This window comes from Podarcis pityusensis, assembly GCF_964106645.2.
Source record: "Podarcis pityusensis genome assembly, chromosome: 12".
Taxonomy (NCBI): Eukaryota; Metazoa; Chordata; class Lepidosauria; order Squamata; family Lacertidae; genus Podarcis; species Podarcis pityusensis.
Genome location: NC_138037.1, coordinates 17,683,387 through 17,701,726, shown reverse-complemented (window position 1 = coordinate 17,701,726; position 18,340 = coordinate 17,683,387). Strand labels below are relative to the sequence as shown.

The 18,340-nt window shown below is 46.0% G+C and overlaps 1 protein-coding gene across 1 annotated transcript in view; it reads left to right on the top strand.

The window, feature by feature from the left end:
• The first annotated feature begins 13,889 nt into the window (after window positions 1-13,889).
• Window positions 13,890-18,340, top strand: part of CCNY (cyclin Y) — a 113,304-nt gene continuing 108,853 nt past the window's right edge. Inside the window, exon 1 of the mRNA XM_080974257.1 lies at window positions 13,890-14,854. Coding sequence (XP_080830383.1) covers window positions 14,701-14,854 — 154 coding nt within the window. The 5' untranslated portion in view covers window positions 13,890-14,700. The remainder of the gene's footprint in view (window positions 14,855-18,340) is intronic.

Genomic DNA, 18,340 nt, shown 5'->3' with positions numbered 1-18,340 from the left:
GGCGTATGAGTGACAAAATGAAGATTTCCAGAGGGGTAGCTGTTTTAGTCTCTTGCAGTAAAAAACGAGTCCTGTTGCCCCTTTAAGACTAACACATTGATTGTGGCATATGCTGTCACCTTTGTGAAAACTAGAGTTTAAGTAGAAATAATCCTTAATGCCTTGTTTTCCATAGTTCATTTTGTAATGTTGTTAAATCCTGAAATATAAAACACATCTATGGGCTGTAGTCTGGCATTTCTAATATTAATACAAGGTTCTAATTCATTTCTGACCTGCCCCAATCCTGCAAACTAGCTTCAGTATGTTACTAAGGCTGATACTGAGTTTCCATCATTGGTTACTTGGGCAATTCCAGTTGCTGGAAACCTCAGAAGGGGATAGTGCTTTTGTGTTCAGGTCTTGCTTGTGGGTTTTGCAGCCACTTGGAGAACAGGAAGTTGGACTAGATGGGTCATTGGCCTGATCCAGCAGGTCCTTATGTTCTTCATCGCTGAGAGCTCCCATTAAAGAAGCACAATTTTTGTCCAAATTGCAGCTTCTCACAGCAACATGCAGGTAACAATGGTACTCTGCCAAGGAACATCCTCTTTACCTGTCTGATGTTACTGAAGGAAGCTACTGCAGCATCTTTTCCAGGTTAACCCTGGTGGATTCCTTTAGCGTGCCAGTTCATTTGATTTTATTGATGCGAGAAACAATTCCCCTCCCCCCTTACTAAATGATTTTAATTATACATCAGGGCAAGGTGGAATAGTGAGTTATGTGGGTGGTATAAACCCTCTGGCCAGAATGTTTTGTGTTGACTAAGAGGTTTTCAGTAATTTTCTGGCAGGGCACTAAAACCATGTTTAATAGTCCCCCTGAGCTTCATGTTATGTTTGGCTAAGATAATATGAGATTACTGCCTGTTTTGGAAGTCCTCTTTGCTAATCAACATTTTCCAACGTTCTCTCAATTCACTTGATTAATTAAATGCAAATCTTCTGGTTTTAACTTGCAGCAAATTTAGGACTTAATCACACACTAATACTGGTGGGATTACTCCAAATGATGTCTACACAAGTGCCAAACAGGCAGCTACAGCCATGAATAACTTGGATGGCTTTAAATGTGGTTTGGACAAACCCACAGAGGATGAAGCTATCAATGGCTGCTGCCTCAAGTGTCAGAGCCAGTACAGAGGTACCTTGGGTTAAGAACTTAACTCGTTCTGGAGGTCCGTTCTTAACCTGAAACTGTTCTTAACCTGAGGTACCACTTCAGCTAATGTGGCCTCCTGCTGCCGCCACACCGCCACAGCGTGATTTCTGTTCTCATCCTGAAGCAAAGTTCTTAACCCAAGGTACTATTTCTGGGTTAGCGGAGTCTGTAACCTGCAGTGTCTGTAACCTGAAGTGTCTGTAACCCGAGGTACCACTGTATGTCTCTGAATACCAGTTAGTGTCTTGTTTGGAAGCTTCGTGTAGGTGTCTGGTTTGCCACTCTGTGAAAGGGATGCTGGACTAGAAAAGCTTGTGATATGATCCAGCACAGCCTTTCCCATGTTTTGACCAAAAGGGGCAAATTGATAGAGGAAGAAAGCATCTAAACTAGGGATGGGAAACTTGAAGCTCTCTAGATGTTGGGTTTCAACTCCCATCAGTCCCAGTCTTCAGGGCCAGTAGTCAGATACGATGGGAGTTGTATTTAATCCATATATGGAGAGACACAGTTTCCCAATTCCTCATCTAAAAAGAGACAAAAAGTGCTAGGAAGGTGTTGTGTGCCTGAGAAACCTATCACCTTTCAGATGTTGCTGGACTACAACTTCCATCATTCCCTAACCATTGGCAATGCTGTAAGAGGCTGATGGGAGCTGGAGTCCAACAATGCCCGGAGGGACATACATTCCCCAATCTTGCTACAAGGAGAGAGTGAACAGAGATTGAGTGAACAGAGATCTTTGATGAACAGAGATTGAGAGGAGGTCTATCAATGTCCATGTGGCATGGTAACAAAATGGAACTTCAGAATTCAGAAGCAATGTCTGATGGCCTGGGAATCTGATTCAGAATCTGAACCTGAGGAATCCCAGCCTGCACAGGAGTCCCCGCCTCCAGGGCCAGCTGAGCTGGGGCAGGTGCTTGAACCTGAAGGGCCCTCACCTGTGCCGGATCCTCAGGAGCAGACACCAGATGTATCCACTCTGGCTCCGGAGGTAATCAAGGACCCATTGCCTGCAGGTGCTCCTCTCCCAGCCCTGTCAGGGGAAGGTGAGGTTGCCTCTGGGTCCGGTAACCCTCCAGCCTCTCCGGAGCTGCAGAGGCTCAGGGCAGAGAGGCGGAGGGAACTAAGTTCTCACAGGAGGAGTGCTCGCCTCCAGGCCAGGAGAGGCGAGTCACCTGTGAGCCGGGACCGCCCTATGCCTCAGAGAAGATAAAGGCCAGTCAGCCCCAGTCCCAAGTTGCGGGAGCAACATCGTTGGTGAACTGTTCCTGCCGGCTCCCTGACCTGCTCTCCTGAGTTCCTGACCACGCCTGACCCCTTGCTTCGGACCTTCGCTTCGCTCCTGATGGATAGCCTCCTTACCCTTGACCTAGGACCGGACTTTGACCACGCCACACGGTAACGCCCCCCCCCCCGGGACCAGCACACAATGTATCTATGAATACCAAGCACTAAGAACAAACCAAGGGGAAGACTGTTACCTGCATGTCTGTCTTGTAAGCATCTCCGAGACTGGCCAGCAATGGAAACTGGGTGCTGGACTACATGGACCTTTGGTCTAATCCAGAAGGGCTCTCCTGATATTTTTCTAGTTTATTCCTTGGGAGATCTCATGTTTTGATTTAGCACTTTACTGACCCCAGGGTGACTCAAGCGCCCTTGGTTCATCTCCTGCTGATGGGACTGGTTGACAGCATGAAGCATGAAAAGAGGAGCCAAACTTGATAATCTTTGCAAGATTAGTTAATATCTGATGAAGTGGTATCTAGTTCAAAAAGGCTTATGCTACAACAAATCTATTAGCCCCTAAGGTCCCATGAATGAGACTCTCTCTCCTCCCCCCCCCCCCTTTTTGAGCTATGAGTATTATTAGCAAGTATTGATGATGAATGCTTTTAGTTCAGTGGTAGGCAACATGGGACACTCCAGACATTTGGACTACAACTCCCATCAGCCACAGCCAAGATAGTCAATGGTCAGGAATGATACCCTCTCAAATGTGTTGGGGAAGGGGGGATGTCTAGTTAGTTTTGTTCCCATTTTTATCATTTTGTGTTTTTTATATTGTGAAATTTACGCTGTGAATTGCCCTGAGATCTACTGGTATAGGGCGGTATACAAATTTAATTTTTAAGTAAAAAGCTGTAAGTGAGGGAGAAGTCCTACTTTTGCTGTATCCCAGAATTGGGGAACCTGTAGCCCTCCAGATGCTGTTGGACTACAAGTCCCATCGTCCCTGACTATTGGCCAAATCTAGAGGGCCTCAGGTCCTCCATCCCTGCTTTAACCTGACACAGCCAGCCGCCGCTCTCTCTCATCCTTCTCTTACACTCTAGCCGCCTTGTGCCAGTGTTTGCAGTGTGTGTGTGTGTGTGTGTGTGTGTGTGTCTGTGTTTGGCACTGAGATCGCTGCCTTCTTCCGTCCTGATGACTTGACGTTTTCATAGCTATAATTATCCAGTCATAGTAGGCTTTAGTGTTTATTTAAAATGGTGGGAGCTACTGCCTCCCTACCCCCACGAGAACAATAAAAGCACTTTCAAAAGGGAAATGTAAGAAACCAAACCGAGGCACAAAAACAAGCTGTGCTGCCATTAAACAGTTTCCCATCTGGAGTGCTTGCGTGACATACAAGTGTCAGGCTGTTCTGTTCCAGACCTCCTTGCCTGTTTCATCTGTTAAAGCTAAAAGGCCCGATTTATTATTATTATTATTATTATTATTATTATTATTACAGAAGGATTATTTAACTTAATGCAGCATCCACATTCAGCGCAACTGTCTCAACCCCACCATTTTAGTCTTGCTAAAAAACACCTCAAAATTATTAATGCTTAAAAAAATAAAATAAAAAATAGAGCAACAAATCACACTCCAACAAGGAAACACAGACTTGGTGCCAAAGGAATTGCATTATGCAGATAAATAACAAAGATTTGCAAAAACTTTTTGTCTGGGTATTCTGTATGGATCCTCTTGCATCTACAGGAGAACAAAGAACACCCCACACCACCCCTTTGGTCAAGAAATGGATTGCAACATTATCGTAAATAATAAGTATCTGCATTTTATGCAGATAGAGGATGAGGTCACCTCTTGAAAAATGGAACCCAGACTTTGGGCCAGGCTTAGGGTTACCAGACATCCCTGGTTCCCCTGAGACAGTCCTCAGATTTGCAAATTCCATCCCCGGAATGTCCCTAGATTTGCAAATCTGTCCCCAGGAAATGTGGCAGCGGCAGCCTCAGCAGCCCAGAGCCAGCCTGGTAGCACAGTTGGCTCTGGTTGGCTCCGGGCTGTTGACTGCCGCTGCCACTACTGAAGGGGAACTGGGGATGTCCGGCAGTACAGATCTTCTGCCCCCTTCCCCCTTTGTTTTGACTGATGGGGGAGGCTCGGGAGTTGCGGGCGGGTGGACGTTGCCCAGGAGGGGTGCAAGGCACGTGGTTTCTCTGCCGGGCAAGGTGCAAAGCCCTTCTTTTGCGCAGAGTTTTTTTTTTAACTGGGCAACAGCGTGCTGCCTGCCCAGGACTCCCGAGCCTCCCCTGAACTCCTGCCCCCTTCCCCCTTTGGTCTGACAGATTGGGGGAGGCTCGGGAGCCGCGGGCAGGCAGCCATTGCCCAGTTTTTTTAAAAAACTCTCCCCATTTATGTTTCACAGGGTGCGAAAGAAGGGCTTTGCACCTTTATACAATATGCATGTGTTCTTGGGCCCAGGGTCTTTTGCCTCATCATCCTCACTACTGACTCCCTGTTGCTACTCAGCTTCAAAAAAAAAAAAAAAAAAAAAAAAAAGGGGTCCCCGGATTCATTGAAAAAATCTGGTAACCATACGTGCATTTGCCATTTCCAACTGTCGTGCTACAGAGCTGTGGCCAAGAATATGTAACTACAATACTCATTGCCCCTGAAGATGTGCCTTGTCTGCTGGTTACGGGATCATTTTAGGAAACACTTCATATCTGGAGCCTCTCAAGGGGAATCCAGCAGCTTGCAGCTCATCTTCCAGTTCTTCATCCTCCCAACTGCTAGGAAAGATTGGCCATATGAAAGACACTGAGCTAAACGAGCCAGTGGTCTGACTTGGTATAAGCCACAGAACAGAGGAGGCTATCTTATACTGATTCAGACCCCGGGGCTGTTTAGCTCAGAACATTCCAGGATCAAGTCAGAAACCAGGATGGCTTCTGTAAATCCCAGACTGTCCCTGGAAAATAGGGACACCTGGGGGGCTGCAGCAGCCAAATCATTAAGGTTTCACCTTCCTGAGGATTGAACCTGGGACCTTCTGCATGCAAAGCAGGAACTCTGCCCTTGAGCTACAGTCCTTGCCCAAAGAGTCTATGTTGCTGTGTGCCAATGTTCCTCATCTCTTGTGCCCAAATCATGTGGCTTCAAGCAAGGCAATAGAGTGAGCAACGAGCTTTATGCCACCTCAAGGTTTCTGTTTTGAAGTCATGCTTGCTTGACTGTTAAAATTATAGGCAGATCAAGTGGGAGAAGGGAAAATCTATAAGGCTTTTGGAATCACCACTCATTTGCAGCTATAGCTGAAACAGTGCATAGCTACCATAAACAGAAAATATTGTACATTTCTGCTATCACTAGGCGTGTTTCAGTGACAAAAGTTAAGCTGGAAGTTCCAGGGTCATTGTGCTGCCCTGCGATATTCCCATGTGTCTCTGGCCACACTTCAAAACAAACATGCAGTTAGTGTCGCTGGTATTCAGAATGGAAAGGTCCTCTCCCTCTCACCCACAGATTTAGCCTGGATCACAGTGACGTGTGATCCACTCCCTCCGCTGAATACCCATTGCTGGGAATTGGAGGTGTGCTGTTGTGCTCAGGCTCTGCTTGTGGGTTTTCCATAGGCATCTGGTTGGTCTCTGTGATAACAGGATGCTGGAATGTACGCTCTTTCACATATGGTGGACCTGTAAAAGAGTAAGAGTATTGGGAAATAATTCATAATGAATTGAAAAAAAATGTTTAAAAATTCTTTAAAAAAAAAAAGACCCAAGAGTTCTTTTTGTTGGGGATAATACCGATGGAAATTCCCATCTGTATGTGAAAAAAGGTTATTTATGTATGCCACTACTGCGGCCCATGTTTTGTTAGCCCCCAAGTGGAAAGCAAGCGAGGTCCCAACTAAAGAAGAATGGCAACTTAAAATGATGGAATATGTGCAGTTTGCAGACCAAACATATAGAATAAGAGAACAAGAAGAACATATGTTTAAAGAAGATTGGAAAATATTTATTGAATATATGGGTGGGGGACTGTGTACACTTGAAAATGTTGGCAGCATTAAGATAAATTCAACAGTGTAAACAAGTTTTGATGGATGTAATAATGGAATCTAGACAGCATTTTAAAAAGCAGAGACATCACCTTGCCAACAAAGGTCCGTATAGTTAAAGCTATGGTTTTCCCAGTAGTGATGTATGGAAGTGAGAGCTGGACCATAAAAAAGGCTGATCGCTGAAGAATTGATGCTTTTGAATTATGGTGCTGGAGGAGACTCTTGAGAGTCCCATGGACTGCAAGAAGATCAAACCTAGCCATTCTGAAGGAAATCAGCCCTGAGTGCTCACTGGAAGATCAGATCCTGAAGCTGAGGCTCCAATACTTTGGCCACCTTATGAGAAGAGAAAACTCCCTGGAAAAGACCCTGATGTTGGGAAAGATTGAGGGCACAAGGAGAAGGGGACGACAAAGGATGAGATGGTTGGGCAGTGTTCTCAAAGCTACCAGCATGAGTTTGACCAAACTGCAGGAGGCAGTGGAAGACAGGAGTGCCTGGCGTGCTCTGGTCCATGGGGTCACGAAGAGTCGGACACGACTAAACGAATAAACAACTAAACAACAACAACAATAATACTAATAATAAATTTTTATTTATATCCCGCCCTCCCCAGCCGAAGCCAGGCTCAGGGCGGCTAACAACAATAAAACAAATAATGGAATATTGAATGGTTTAGTTTATGTAAAATATGCGGGGATTTATGATATGAAAAATGAACCATGGAAAGAGAAGAAGGGAAGTCATTGACATTTTAAGGTTGTTTAAATGAATATTGTAAATTGTAAAACAGAAAATTTAATAAAAATTATACACAAAAAGAAAAAAAAGAAAACAAAACAGAATGTTGGACTAGATGGGCCTTGGGCCTGATCCAGCAGGACACTCTCTATGTTCTATGTGCATAAACACACAAAAATGTAAATGTCCATGAGAAGGACAAGGTACACAACTCCCCGAGACTGCTTGATCGTGGAGGAAAGGGTGCAGTGTTGTCTACACTGATGGTAGGATTTCATGACTGACTCTTTCTCAGCCTTACCTGGAGATGCCTGGGAGCTCTGCACACCTAGCAGGGCCTCTACCACTGAGCTATGGCCTTTTCCCAAACACGCACCCCTTTGCCTGTATTCTGAAGTGGCACAGTCCTGGGTGTAGCACACACTGCTTATGAGAACATGGATCAGCTGCTTGTTTCTCTCTCGTACATCTCAATTACAACCCGGCAGCACAATGCAGGGGCCCACCAAACCACCCTGATTCAGGAACCTGAGCCACAGCTTCATCACCTAAGCAGGTGGGAAGAATCCGTCAACAGGAGATTGGAACGCCAAGGTGAGCTCTGCAATGCCATGGTTCTAAAAGTTATGAGACTTGCCATCTTTTCACTATAAATAGAGCATGGATAAATCACCCAAGCTTATAATGTGAGCCTGGGAAAAAAATTAGTCCCTGACCTAAAAACGCATCCTACTGGATCTTACTGGCTACACTCCACGGAGCGTAAAAAAAAAAAGTAATCACTGAAAAGAACAAAAGTAGATCAAGGAGACCATATGGTGAAGGAAAAAAATAGACTGTGTAAGCTGAGATAGAAGTAAAATGGTAGGAAATACAAGGACACTATGTTATTATGATATAGATATGTTTTAGGGAAATCATATGGAGATGACGGGAACAGGTGGCTCTGAAGCCTTAACAAGCAACTGTTTCCCCAGCAGAGGGGGTATGCATGCAAAATCTACCTAAAACCAGTATTTTTTCTTAGTTCATCAGCTTGTAATTAGATGAAGGTTGCCAAATGACAACTTTCAAACTCTTACTTTTTGTCTGTTTCCTTCCATCGCAGTCTCTTAAGTTGGAATTTCCCCCTTTTCCCCAACCTCTGTGATAGTCAACAGGTAGTTCTTAAACCACTAAATCTCAGCATGCTGTTTCGCATCCATCATGCAACCCCTCGCAGTGGGACATGATTAAGTACCGATGAAACATGCTGGTTCCTAAGTAAATGAAGTGTCTTCATAAACCAGACAGGCAAGAGAATGAGATTACATTTCTAATTGCCACGTAATTACATTTTCCTCGTATCTGCCTCCCATGCATCCTTCAGAAAGATCCTTTTTATTTTGGGGACTTAAAAAACAACAGATAATAATCTTTTTTAAAAAAACAAAAAACCCTATTGATTTAATGACTGACCGCAGATCACTGACATCCACTGTATGCACTGTAAGGTCCAAGGTTCAGTCCCTGGGCTATTCAGTTAAAAGGAGCAGGTAGCACAGGTAATGTAAAAATACCTTTGCCCAAGGGCCTAGGGAGCTGCTGTGAGTCAAAGTAGGCACTTCTGATGTATAATAATAATAATAATAATAATAATAATAATTTATTATTTATACCCTGCCCGTCTGGCTGGGTTTCCCCAGCCACTCTGGGCAGCTTCCAACACAATATTAAAATACAGTAATGCATCAAACATTAAAAGCTTCCCTAAACAAATGTACAAATCGTCTGACCTGGCAGAAGCAAGCTTACATAGGAATATCGCAATATCTGCCAAGTCAGACCATTTGTACATCTATCGACACTGACTGGCAGAGGCTCTCCAGAGCTGCAGACAGGGAGTCTTTTTCTAGCTCTACTTAGAGATGTCAGTGATTAAACCTGGAACCTTCTGCATTTATAGCAGATGTTCTGCTACTGAGCAGTGGCCCTCCCACAGTCTCCTATGTTTATGCGTTACTCAGAACCCTTTCAATAAAGGCTGATTTGCCTGGGAGTGATTAATATAACTGATATTAATATAAATGGATGTCCCTCTGTTAGGGATGCTTTAGTTTGAGATTCCGAAATTGAGGTGGGCTACATGACCCGCAGGGTCCCTTCCAACTCTGCAATTCTTAGATTCTATGCATGCGATGGGTGGGTTAAACCACAGAGCCTAGGACTTGCTGATCAGAAGGTCGGCGGTTCGAATCCCCGCAACGGGGTGAGCTCCTGTTGCTCGGTCCCAGCTCCTGCCAACCTAGCAGTTCGAAAGCACGTCAAAGGGCAAGTAGATAAATAGGTACCGCTCCGGCGGTAAGGTAAACGGCGTTTCCGTGTGCTGCTCTGGTTCACCAGAAGCGGCTTAGTCATGCTGGCCACATGACCCGGAAGCTGTACACCGGCTCCCTCAGCCGATAAAGCGAGATGAGCGCCGCAACCCCAGAGTCGGCCACGACTGGACCTAATGGTCAGGGGTCCCTTTACCTTTACTATGCATGGGATGATGACTTTAACTTATCGACGGATGTTGTCTGCTCATGTTAATACTAGAAGAAATAGACTAAAAAAATTACACCTGCAGGAATTTAAAAAAGAGAAACATTTAGAAATGGATTTGCTAGAATGTCGGAGGGATATTGAAGGAGATATAATGAAAAAGCATAGTTACTATTATTATTACACCCCGCTCCCCGCAACATACACTCATCTGTTCTCTTACTGTCACACTATCCAGCTTCATGTTGTCAAATACTTTTCTAAATGTACCTACTGCAGTTTGAGTAATGGCAGGATGCGATATCCTGCAAGGCTGTCTGCCCTCTCACAGATGTAGCCTGCTGAACTCTGTTGATCTGCAGAATCAGGCCAGTGAATGGCAGGAGATTACCGTAAATCACAGCTCCTTCAAAAGCAACAGGTTTCCATCCTGGTGCTGCTTACCAGCCCCTTGACATGCTTATGATTTGCGGCAGTGAATATACCACCACTTCAGCCTTCCTCGATAGACCCTTATTCGGGACTAGTAACTTGCATTTCTAAGGCCTGCCCCTGTTCATTTTCATTTAAGACTTCCAAAGTAATGGTTTGGGCTCTGTTCCAGTGTGGTTTCGGGGAAGAAAGGTTAAATACAATTTTCCATTTAGTTTGAATACAATTCTTTTTTTGTTCCTGTGAATACAGTACAGCCTGTGGACCACCCTACAGCCTGTGGACTTCTGTGATGCTCCTGTTTTTCTGCAGAGAGCTCCTCAGAGAATAGGGAAGCTCATGCATGTAAGCAGCAATCTATATAGTAAGTAGTCTCTAACTGAATGAAATGCGCCAAACAATATCGCCATTCAATAACCCTTTAAGCAAGCCAACCATGGCACAGTGGAGAGGCTTTGTTTAACAGTGGCTCACATGATGACCATTTTTACAGAAGCATCCCACTTTTTTAGTTTGGCTGAAATGAATTAATTTATCACCACCAAAGCTGGAGCATGCCTTTCTGACATTTAATTCCCACATTTATTTGGGTCAGCTGTTAAAAGCAGCAGCAGCAGCAGAGGTGTGTGACATTTGCTTTCAAAGACATAAGGTGACAACTAATCCCCTTTTTATTGAACATTCTTTTGTGTTGACTTGTGTTGGCAGAAATGCATTTGCTGGCAGATTGATTTTAGAGATTATAAACTGCTTTTCGAAATCTCAAAGTGGCACACAAATCATATGATCAGATGAAAGGAAAACATCAACAGAAACCATAAATAAATACGGAAACCAGCATCAGACCCTAAATCAGGGATTGGGAACCAGTGGCCCTCCAGATGTCATGGTACTACAGTTCCCACAATCCATTTCTCATACTGGCTGGGGCTGATGGGAGTTGGAGTCCAATATCTGGAGGGCCACAGAATCCCCACCTTCTCCTTAATTTAACCAACTGGTTGCTGACACAAGTTTCAGCTGTGAGGGGTGATCCTTCCTCTTGACACTGTTGAGGCAGGACTTTGAGGCAGAAGTGCAGGGCCCCATTCAGCAAGATTCACAGGAGGGGCTTCCAAAGGCAAGAATGTTAACTCGTATCACAGTTTGAAATAAGAAGAGTAAAACACACCACAGTCTAAAGAGTCCTTTTCCATTAGACTAACTGCAGCACTAGTCCTTCAGTACCAGGCTCTGAAGGTCTTTAGAGGCCCAAACTAGCACTTTTAATGGAGTCCAGAATTGGTAGCCAGTATAAGGGGAAGAAATGGAGGCAGTGAGAGATTTTACTTTCTGGGGTTGCACAATCACTGCAGATGGTGACAGCAGTCACGAAAATAAAAGACACTTGTTTCTTGGGAGAAAAGCGATGACAAACCTAGACAGCATCTTAAAAAGCAGAGACATCACCATGCTGACAAAGGTCCGTATGGTTAAAGCTATGGTTTTCCCAGTAGTGATGTATAGAAGTGAGAGCTGGATCATAAAAAAGGCTGATCGCCGAAGAATGGATGCTTTTGAATTATGGTGCTAGAGGAGACTCTTGAGAGTCCCATGGACTGCAAGAAGATCAAACCTATCCATTCTGAAGGAAATCAGCCCTGAGTGCTCACTGGACAGATCCTGAAGCTGAGGCTGCAATACTTTGGCCACCTCATGAGAAGAGAAGACTCCCTGGAAAAGACCCTGATGTTGGGAAAGATTGAGGGCACAAGGGATGGCAGAGGACAAGGTGGTGGGACAGTGTTCTCGAAGCTACCAACATGAGTTTGACCAAACTGCGGGAGGCAGTGGAAGACAGGAGTGCCTGGCGTGCTCTGGTCCATGGGGTCACGAAGAGTTGGACATGACTAAACAACAACAACATTAACTACAATAACAAGAAACACACCAAGATAAACACCCCAACCCATTTGTACGTGTAGGAACTATGGCTTGCACACCAACAAAGCATGTTCCACGTTTCTTTAGTGCTGGTGGATGTGTCCCCTTGGCAACCAGTCAGAAGTTCTGGAGCTACTATGGCTGCCGGATCCAAGAGTGAAGGAGAGCCCTCCACCTCCCAATGCCATTTGCTTCACCCTCAAATAGCCTCTGCTGTTAAGATGTTTCACTGGACGCCGCAGTTTTCCACTCACTGGGCCTATTCCTGCCCTCAAAGAACAAACCTGCTCCATTTGCAGTGTGACAACCCTTCGGAGAGATCTGGAGACTACCCCTTAATCTGATCTTCTCCAGGCTAAACATGCTCAACTCGTCCAACCAATCTTCAAAAGACTTAAGTTTCCAGATAATCCTGCTTCCCTTTCTTCTTGACACAATGCAGTTTGTTAGTACTGTTCTTCAGATGTGGTGTCCAGAACTCAGCATGGTACTCTCTTTCAAATGAAATAAGGGATTTCCCCCCTAGCTAATGAAATAAAACCTTTTAAACACACACACACACACACACACACAAATTCATTTAAAAAATACAAAACAACCACATCCTACAACAGCCACAGGAAGCTTTGGCTGCGCATTAAGAAGAGGAAAATTACGGCCAACAATTGCTGTGATTCAGGATCTCCTAACTCCTGAAAGGGTTGCTAACCAGATAATGTGCGGTCAGAGGGTATGCATGCGTGCGCTACATGCTGAAGAAGCATAATTTGAACCAGGCCTCAACAGAGCCTGCTTCCCAAGGTAGGATGTGACACATGCAATCCAAATAGAAAAGCATTGCATTTTTGAGGAGGGCCAGCCCAATACATTTTGGTGCCAGAGGCTAAGGACAGGATGGCACTCCCACTTCCACATACAGAATCTAACTGGACTAACAGTTTTCATTTCTTTCATTTTCTCATGTATTTGAGAATGTGTATGGTTCCTTTCTCCTATGACTAGGTGATCCAGGTGAGGCCCTATTGCTTGACATCAGAGGTATACCTGGGGTGGGCATGGACCCAAATGGGGCATGACCCCCCCCCCCAAATCTTTCTATGAGTGCCCACTTGAATATATCTGGGTGGGTTATGAATTTGGGAGAAACTGAATTTGTGTGCATGCGATCTTGGTTACTGGGTAGGATATAAATTTTGGGTAATCAATTTACTTAACTTTGCAGGGGTAATGAATTGGGGAGAAATAGTGTACCGGTAATTGATTTGCAAAAGAGAGAAATTAATGGGGGTAAAATGAATTGAAGAGAAGCTGATTTGGCGTGATCTAAGGTGGGGTTCAAACTAAACAATTTATTTACAGTGATTGGCTTTGCCTTCTGTGCCATGCCAAATCTGCATCCTATAAATGCGCATTTGCAGATTTGTGTTGATGCTCCCCTGCCCCGAAACTTTCAGGTATCCAATAACGCCCCCCCCGCTGGAAGCCAGCCTTTACATCCATCTGGGGCACTGGTGGTGCCCAGACTCGAACACAAGCCCTTGTTCCCTAGCAGCGTCTTTCGGATCGGGCCCTCCTAACCCCTAAACCAGAAGGCGCGCGGGTTATCCCAGCCCCTCAGCTTGTCACTTCCAAAACTAAGCTCAGTGGGGGCGGGAGGAAAGCGAAAGCAGAGCAGAAGACCTCCCACAGCGGAGCCACGCAGAGGAGGATCCCGGCCGCGGAGGAGCCTCCTGCCCGTTTCCTTCCAGGGCAGCCGGCAGAAAGGAGGAAGGCGGTGCTGTCTCTGGCCGCGGCCGGCTCTCCCGCTCCTTGCCGTGCAGGGGGCTTTTCCCTCCGCCCGCGGCTGGGATCCCCTCCCTCTCCCGCTCTGCTGCGGCCGGGCCGGGCTTCCCCCGACGGGAGGAGCGAGCAGAAGAGGCGCTGCTGCTGCTTAAAGAAACAGACGCCTGCTTGCCTGCCCTGTTTGTCTGGCAGCAGCAGCGAGAGCGAGCAAGCCCGGCGTTCCCACCCACTTGAACCGGAACCGTTTTTCCCCTTTTCTTCCCCCCGCTTCTTTTTTTTTCCTTTTTGCAAAAGGCAGCCTCGGGGTTCGCTGCTGCTGCTGCCGCTGCTCGCTGGCGGGGGAGAAAAGGCTGCGGTGTTGCCGCCGCCGCCAGCCCGCCCCTCCTGCCGCTGCTGCTGGGAAGAGGAAGAAGAGGCGGCGGAGCGGCGGAGGGCAATGGGGCTGCGGCTCTGCAGCAGCAGCAGCAGCAGCAGCAGAGGCATAGCCCGGCTTTGCAGCAGCGCCTGCCTGGGCACGAGGACTGAGCCGCGCGGCGGGGCAAGGCGGCTTGCATGAGCCTCGGGGCACACCAGCAGCCGCCGGGGAGCGCGGCCGGCGGGAGCCTCGCTTGCTGCCGCCGCCACCGTAGTCTTGCCCCGCAGCGGCGCTTGCCGTTTCCCAGCACGCTGATGGCTTCTCGACGTCGCTGGTGACTGCTGCCTCCCTCCTCCTCCTCCTCTACCATAACCCTTCCTTCCTTCCCTTCTTTTCCCTTCCTTCCTTCCTCCTCTTTGCACGGGCGGCGGAGATGGGGAACACGACCTCATGCTGCGTGTCGTCCAGCCCCAAGCTGCGGAGGAATGCCCATTCCCGGCTGGAGTCCTACCGCCCCGACACCGAGCTGAGCCGGGAGGACACGGGATGCAACCTGCAGCACATCAGCGACAGGGAGAACATCGACGGTAAGGAGAGACCCCCTGTTCGCCCCCCCCCCCCGCCCACAACCGCGCGAGACCCCGGGTTTTGCGGCGTGCATATGGGAAAAGAGAGAGAGATTCCCCCATTCATGCACGTGGGAAAGCCTTCCTGCACCCGTCAAGCAACAAGCAACATTCCAAAGACGGCTTAATAAAAACTTGAGCCTTGGAGCGGTCTCTCTTTCTTTGCATTTCAATTCTTTGCAAGCTAGAGATCGGCATCCCCGAAGAAGGAATGCGGAAGAGCGCTCCTGAGCATGTTTTGGGTTGTGTGTGTGTTAAGCGGGGGGGGGGGGTAGCCTCTGAGCATGTGCTGATTGCTCTTCGGGAGGGCTCTGCCTTTACGCGTGATGAGGAGAAAGCCATCTGGGGTGTCAGATTTTGGGGGTTCTATTAAGGGTTGCAGATTGTCAGTTGCATAAGAGGATTGCATTTTTATATTTTTTCTTCACCTGCCCACCTCAGGTAACAAAATATGCCTCCCTTGCTTAATGACAGAGCCTTTGGGAAAGGGCTTGATTTGAGACACTGCTGGGTGCCTCAAGGATCCTTTAGCAGAGGCCACCAAAGAGTTAGAGGTTTGAGGCCTTCCCGTCGTTTTAGTTCTGTTTATTTATTGCATGTATTTATATTCAGGATGCAAAGCCTTCCAAGGCAGCTTGTGATGGTTTGTGGGTTGTTTTTTTTAAATCACAGTAAACAGCACCAACATATAAAAAGTAACCAGGATCCTTCCTGCCACAGAGCAGTTGGTAGTAGATAGAATGGCCCAGCCATGGTGGAATAGGCCATCTGGGGCAATATGTCTCTTCTAGCTCCTGAAATCCTGATGGCAGATGTGGACCATTTTTCAAACTTCCAACCTAAGAAATATGCCTTGGTTAAAAAAATAAAATATTTCCTCATGGGCTACTAGTGAGTCTCCACATGCTGCTTGTGCTTTTTGTGTGGGGGTCAGCGCTGGAGCCATGTTCTCTTGTTGAGAGCTGTGCGCGGGGAGGACATGCCTGTGCTCAAAGACTTTCTTAAAGCAATTGCCATGGAGCAGGTCCCACAATTTGCCTGGGGTCCAGATCACTTCCCTTGGTCTCTTTAGCAGAGTTGCGAAGGGAAAATGTCTCTCACCTCGCCCTTCTAATTTTCTTGGGGAAGCTAGGCTGACCTAGCCAGTGTACCGCAGAACTGGATGGTGAAGTTTTGTGGTATGTTGTGCTAGGCCAACCCTACAACTTCTAGGGTGGCACATTCTTTCCCCCTGCACCATAGATGGAGCTTTACCACAGCTACAACCATGTTTGACCATTGGCTGTACTGGCAGGGGCTGATGCATAGCTGTCAACTTCCCCCTTTTCTATTCAGAATAAGGAAATTTCCCTTAAAAAAAGGGAAAGGTTGACAGCTATGGGCTGATGGGAATCGGAGTCTAAACATCTGGAGGGTCACAGTTTTTGCCCTGCCACCATACCAAGGGGGAAGAGAACTAACCCTTCAGTCTGTGAGCAAGAGGTCTTGGGACAATGCGGGAATTTCTGCCCACTTCCCGATCTTCTCAAGTGTTTTGTGTAAGAAGGGAAGGGAATATCCAACAGTTGTTTCCCAACTCCAGTTCACAGAGGAATGTTTATGACCTTGAGTTACTAAGAGAAATAGCCAGTATTTGAAGGGAGGAGAAGGGGCAGCTCTAGGTCTTTTTTCCCTGACCGCCTTTTTGTGAAGAGAAACTGAGGACGACCATGAAAATACTGTTGTGGTCCCATGGACACTGTGAGATGGTTCTCAGGGTATGTTTCTAGGGTAGCCTAATTTATCCCTTAACCTGGTGCACTTTGCTGGTTTTTGGACTACAACTCCCATGATGAAGGGCACTAGGTTTGGGGAGACTGTTTTAGTGGGGTAGGAAAGGGACTGGAGTGTGCCTTTCCTCCCTCCATCTCGTTACTGACTGAAATTTTATTTTTTCCTCGTGTAGCTCCTGCCTGGTCCGGCGCTTTCATTTGAAAGTGGCAGCGTCAAAATGCTGTGGGGTTTTCTTGTTTTTGTTTTTTGTTTTACCTCATGCTGTTCATCCATCCACATGTGAGCATCACTGTCATTCTGTTGTGGGAAATGCTAGCATATGTTGCTCTTGCTTTTGATGGAAGAAGCTTTTGGATGTTATCGTGCCACTCTGGGGGGACGGCTTTTTGGAGGCCCTCATGTCCTTGGCCCGTCAGTATTTTTCCTCATACTCTAGAAGGGAAAGCCTCTCACCCCCTCCCCCCCAAAAATCCCATAGTTACTTTTTGTTTAAGGTGCAGTGTGTTCCTAGGCAACAAATTGCACTCATTTTTGTGTTGCCTTTTATGGGGTTCTCGCCCCCCCCCCCAAGTCTGTATAGCTGTGGGAAAGCCTGTAATATTTAAGAATGCTATCCTTTTGGGCTTCACAACATGTTGTGGACATATATGGGTTCTTGCAGTATACAGGCCTCTCAAGTTCAATCAAATTTGTAGGGTTGGGACCAACTAACTACTCAAGAGTAGACCCATTGAAAGTAATAGACCTAAGTTAGTCATGTTTGTTAACTTTTGTTCTGGCTTCTGCTCATTAACTGGATCTATTCTAAGTATGACTAGCACTGGATACAAACCATAGCTTTGAGAATCTGTCTATATTCAGTTTCAGAAACAAGCTGCGGTTCATCAGATCTGAATTAGTATCATGGGATAATTGTTCTGGTTTGTGCTAAATTTCACTGAGAAACGTAGACAGTCACAGATACTGGGCAGGTTTCTTCTGTGGCAGTCTTTACTGATGCCTTCCCCTGCATGGGTTGACAAGACATTGGTATAATGGATTAATAACTCTTGTGCTAGAGTCAGAGAGCTATTTGAAAAGTGTCTGGGAAATCCTGACTTGCCTGTCAAGTCGGTGTCCTTTGCATTAGTTAATTGGAATCTTGTCAGTTCTTTTAAAAGTGTGTCCATCCACACATGTTTCTCTTAAAAAAAAAAAAGCAAAACTGGTAGCTTCAACTTTTTCATACACCAGATTTTATTTTAACACATTATTTCCCCATGGGCATTGGTTTGATTTGAAATATTGCATAGATAGACTATTGTTTCTTAATAGTGTGTGGATGTTGGCTAAAGTTGAGACATTTAAAACACATTATTATTATTATTATTATTATTATTATTTGAAGACTTTTTTGGGGCCACAGATGAGTAGCTGATGAATATTCCTAATGCTCTCAGAGTGATTAATTCTTATGTTGCAACGTCAGAAATGGCCAGGTTAGCAATGAGTGCATTTTATGACACGCTAATAGGAAAAAAAATCTGACCATCTGACAAGATGTGCTCAGTGCTGCGTGGTATTTATTTTGTACCTTTTCAAGGTAAAATGACAGTTCTAAAAAATAATTATTTTGTGTAATATTTCTTTTTGCGAAATAATCTACACTTGACTTGGATTTGACCCCTTGCTGAA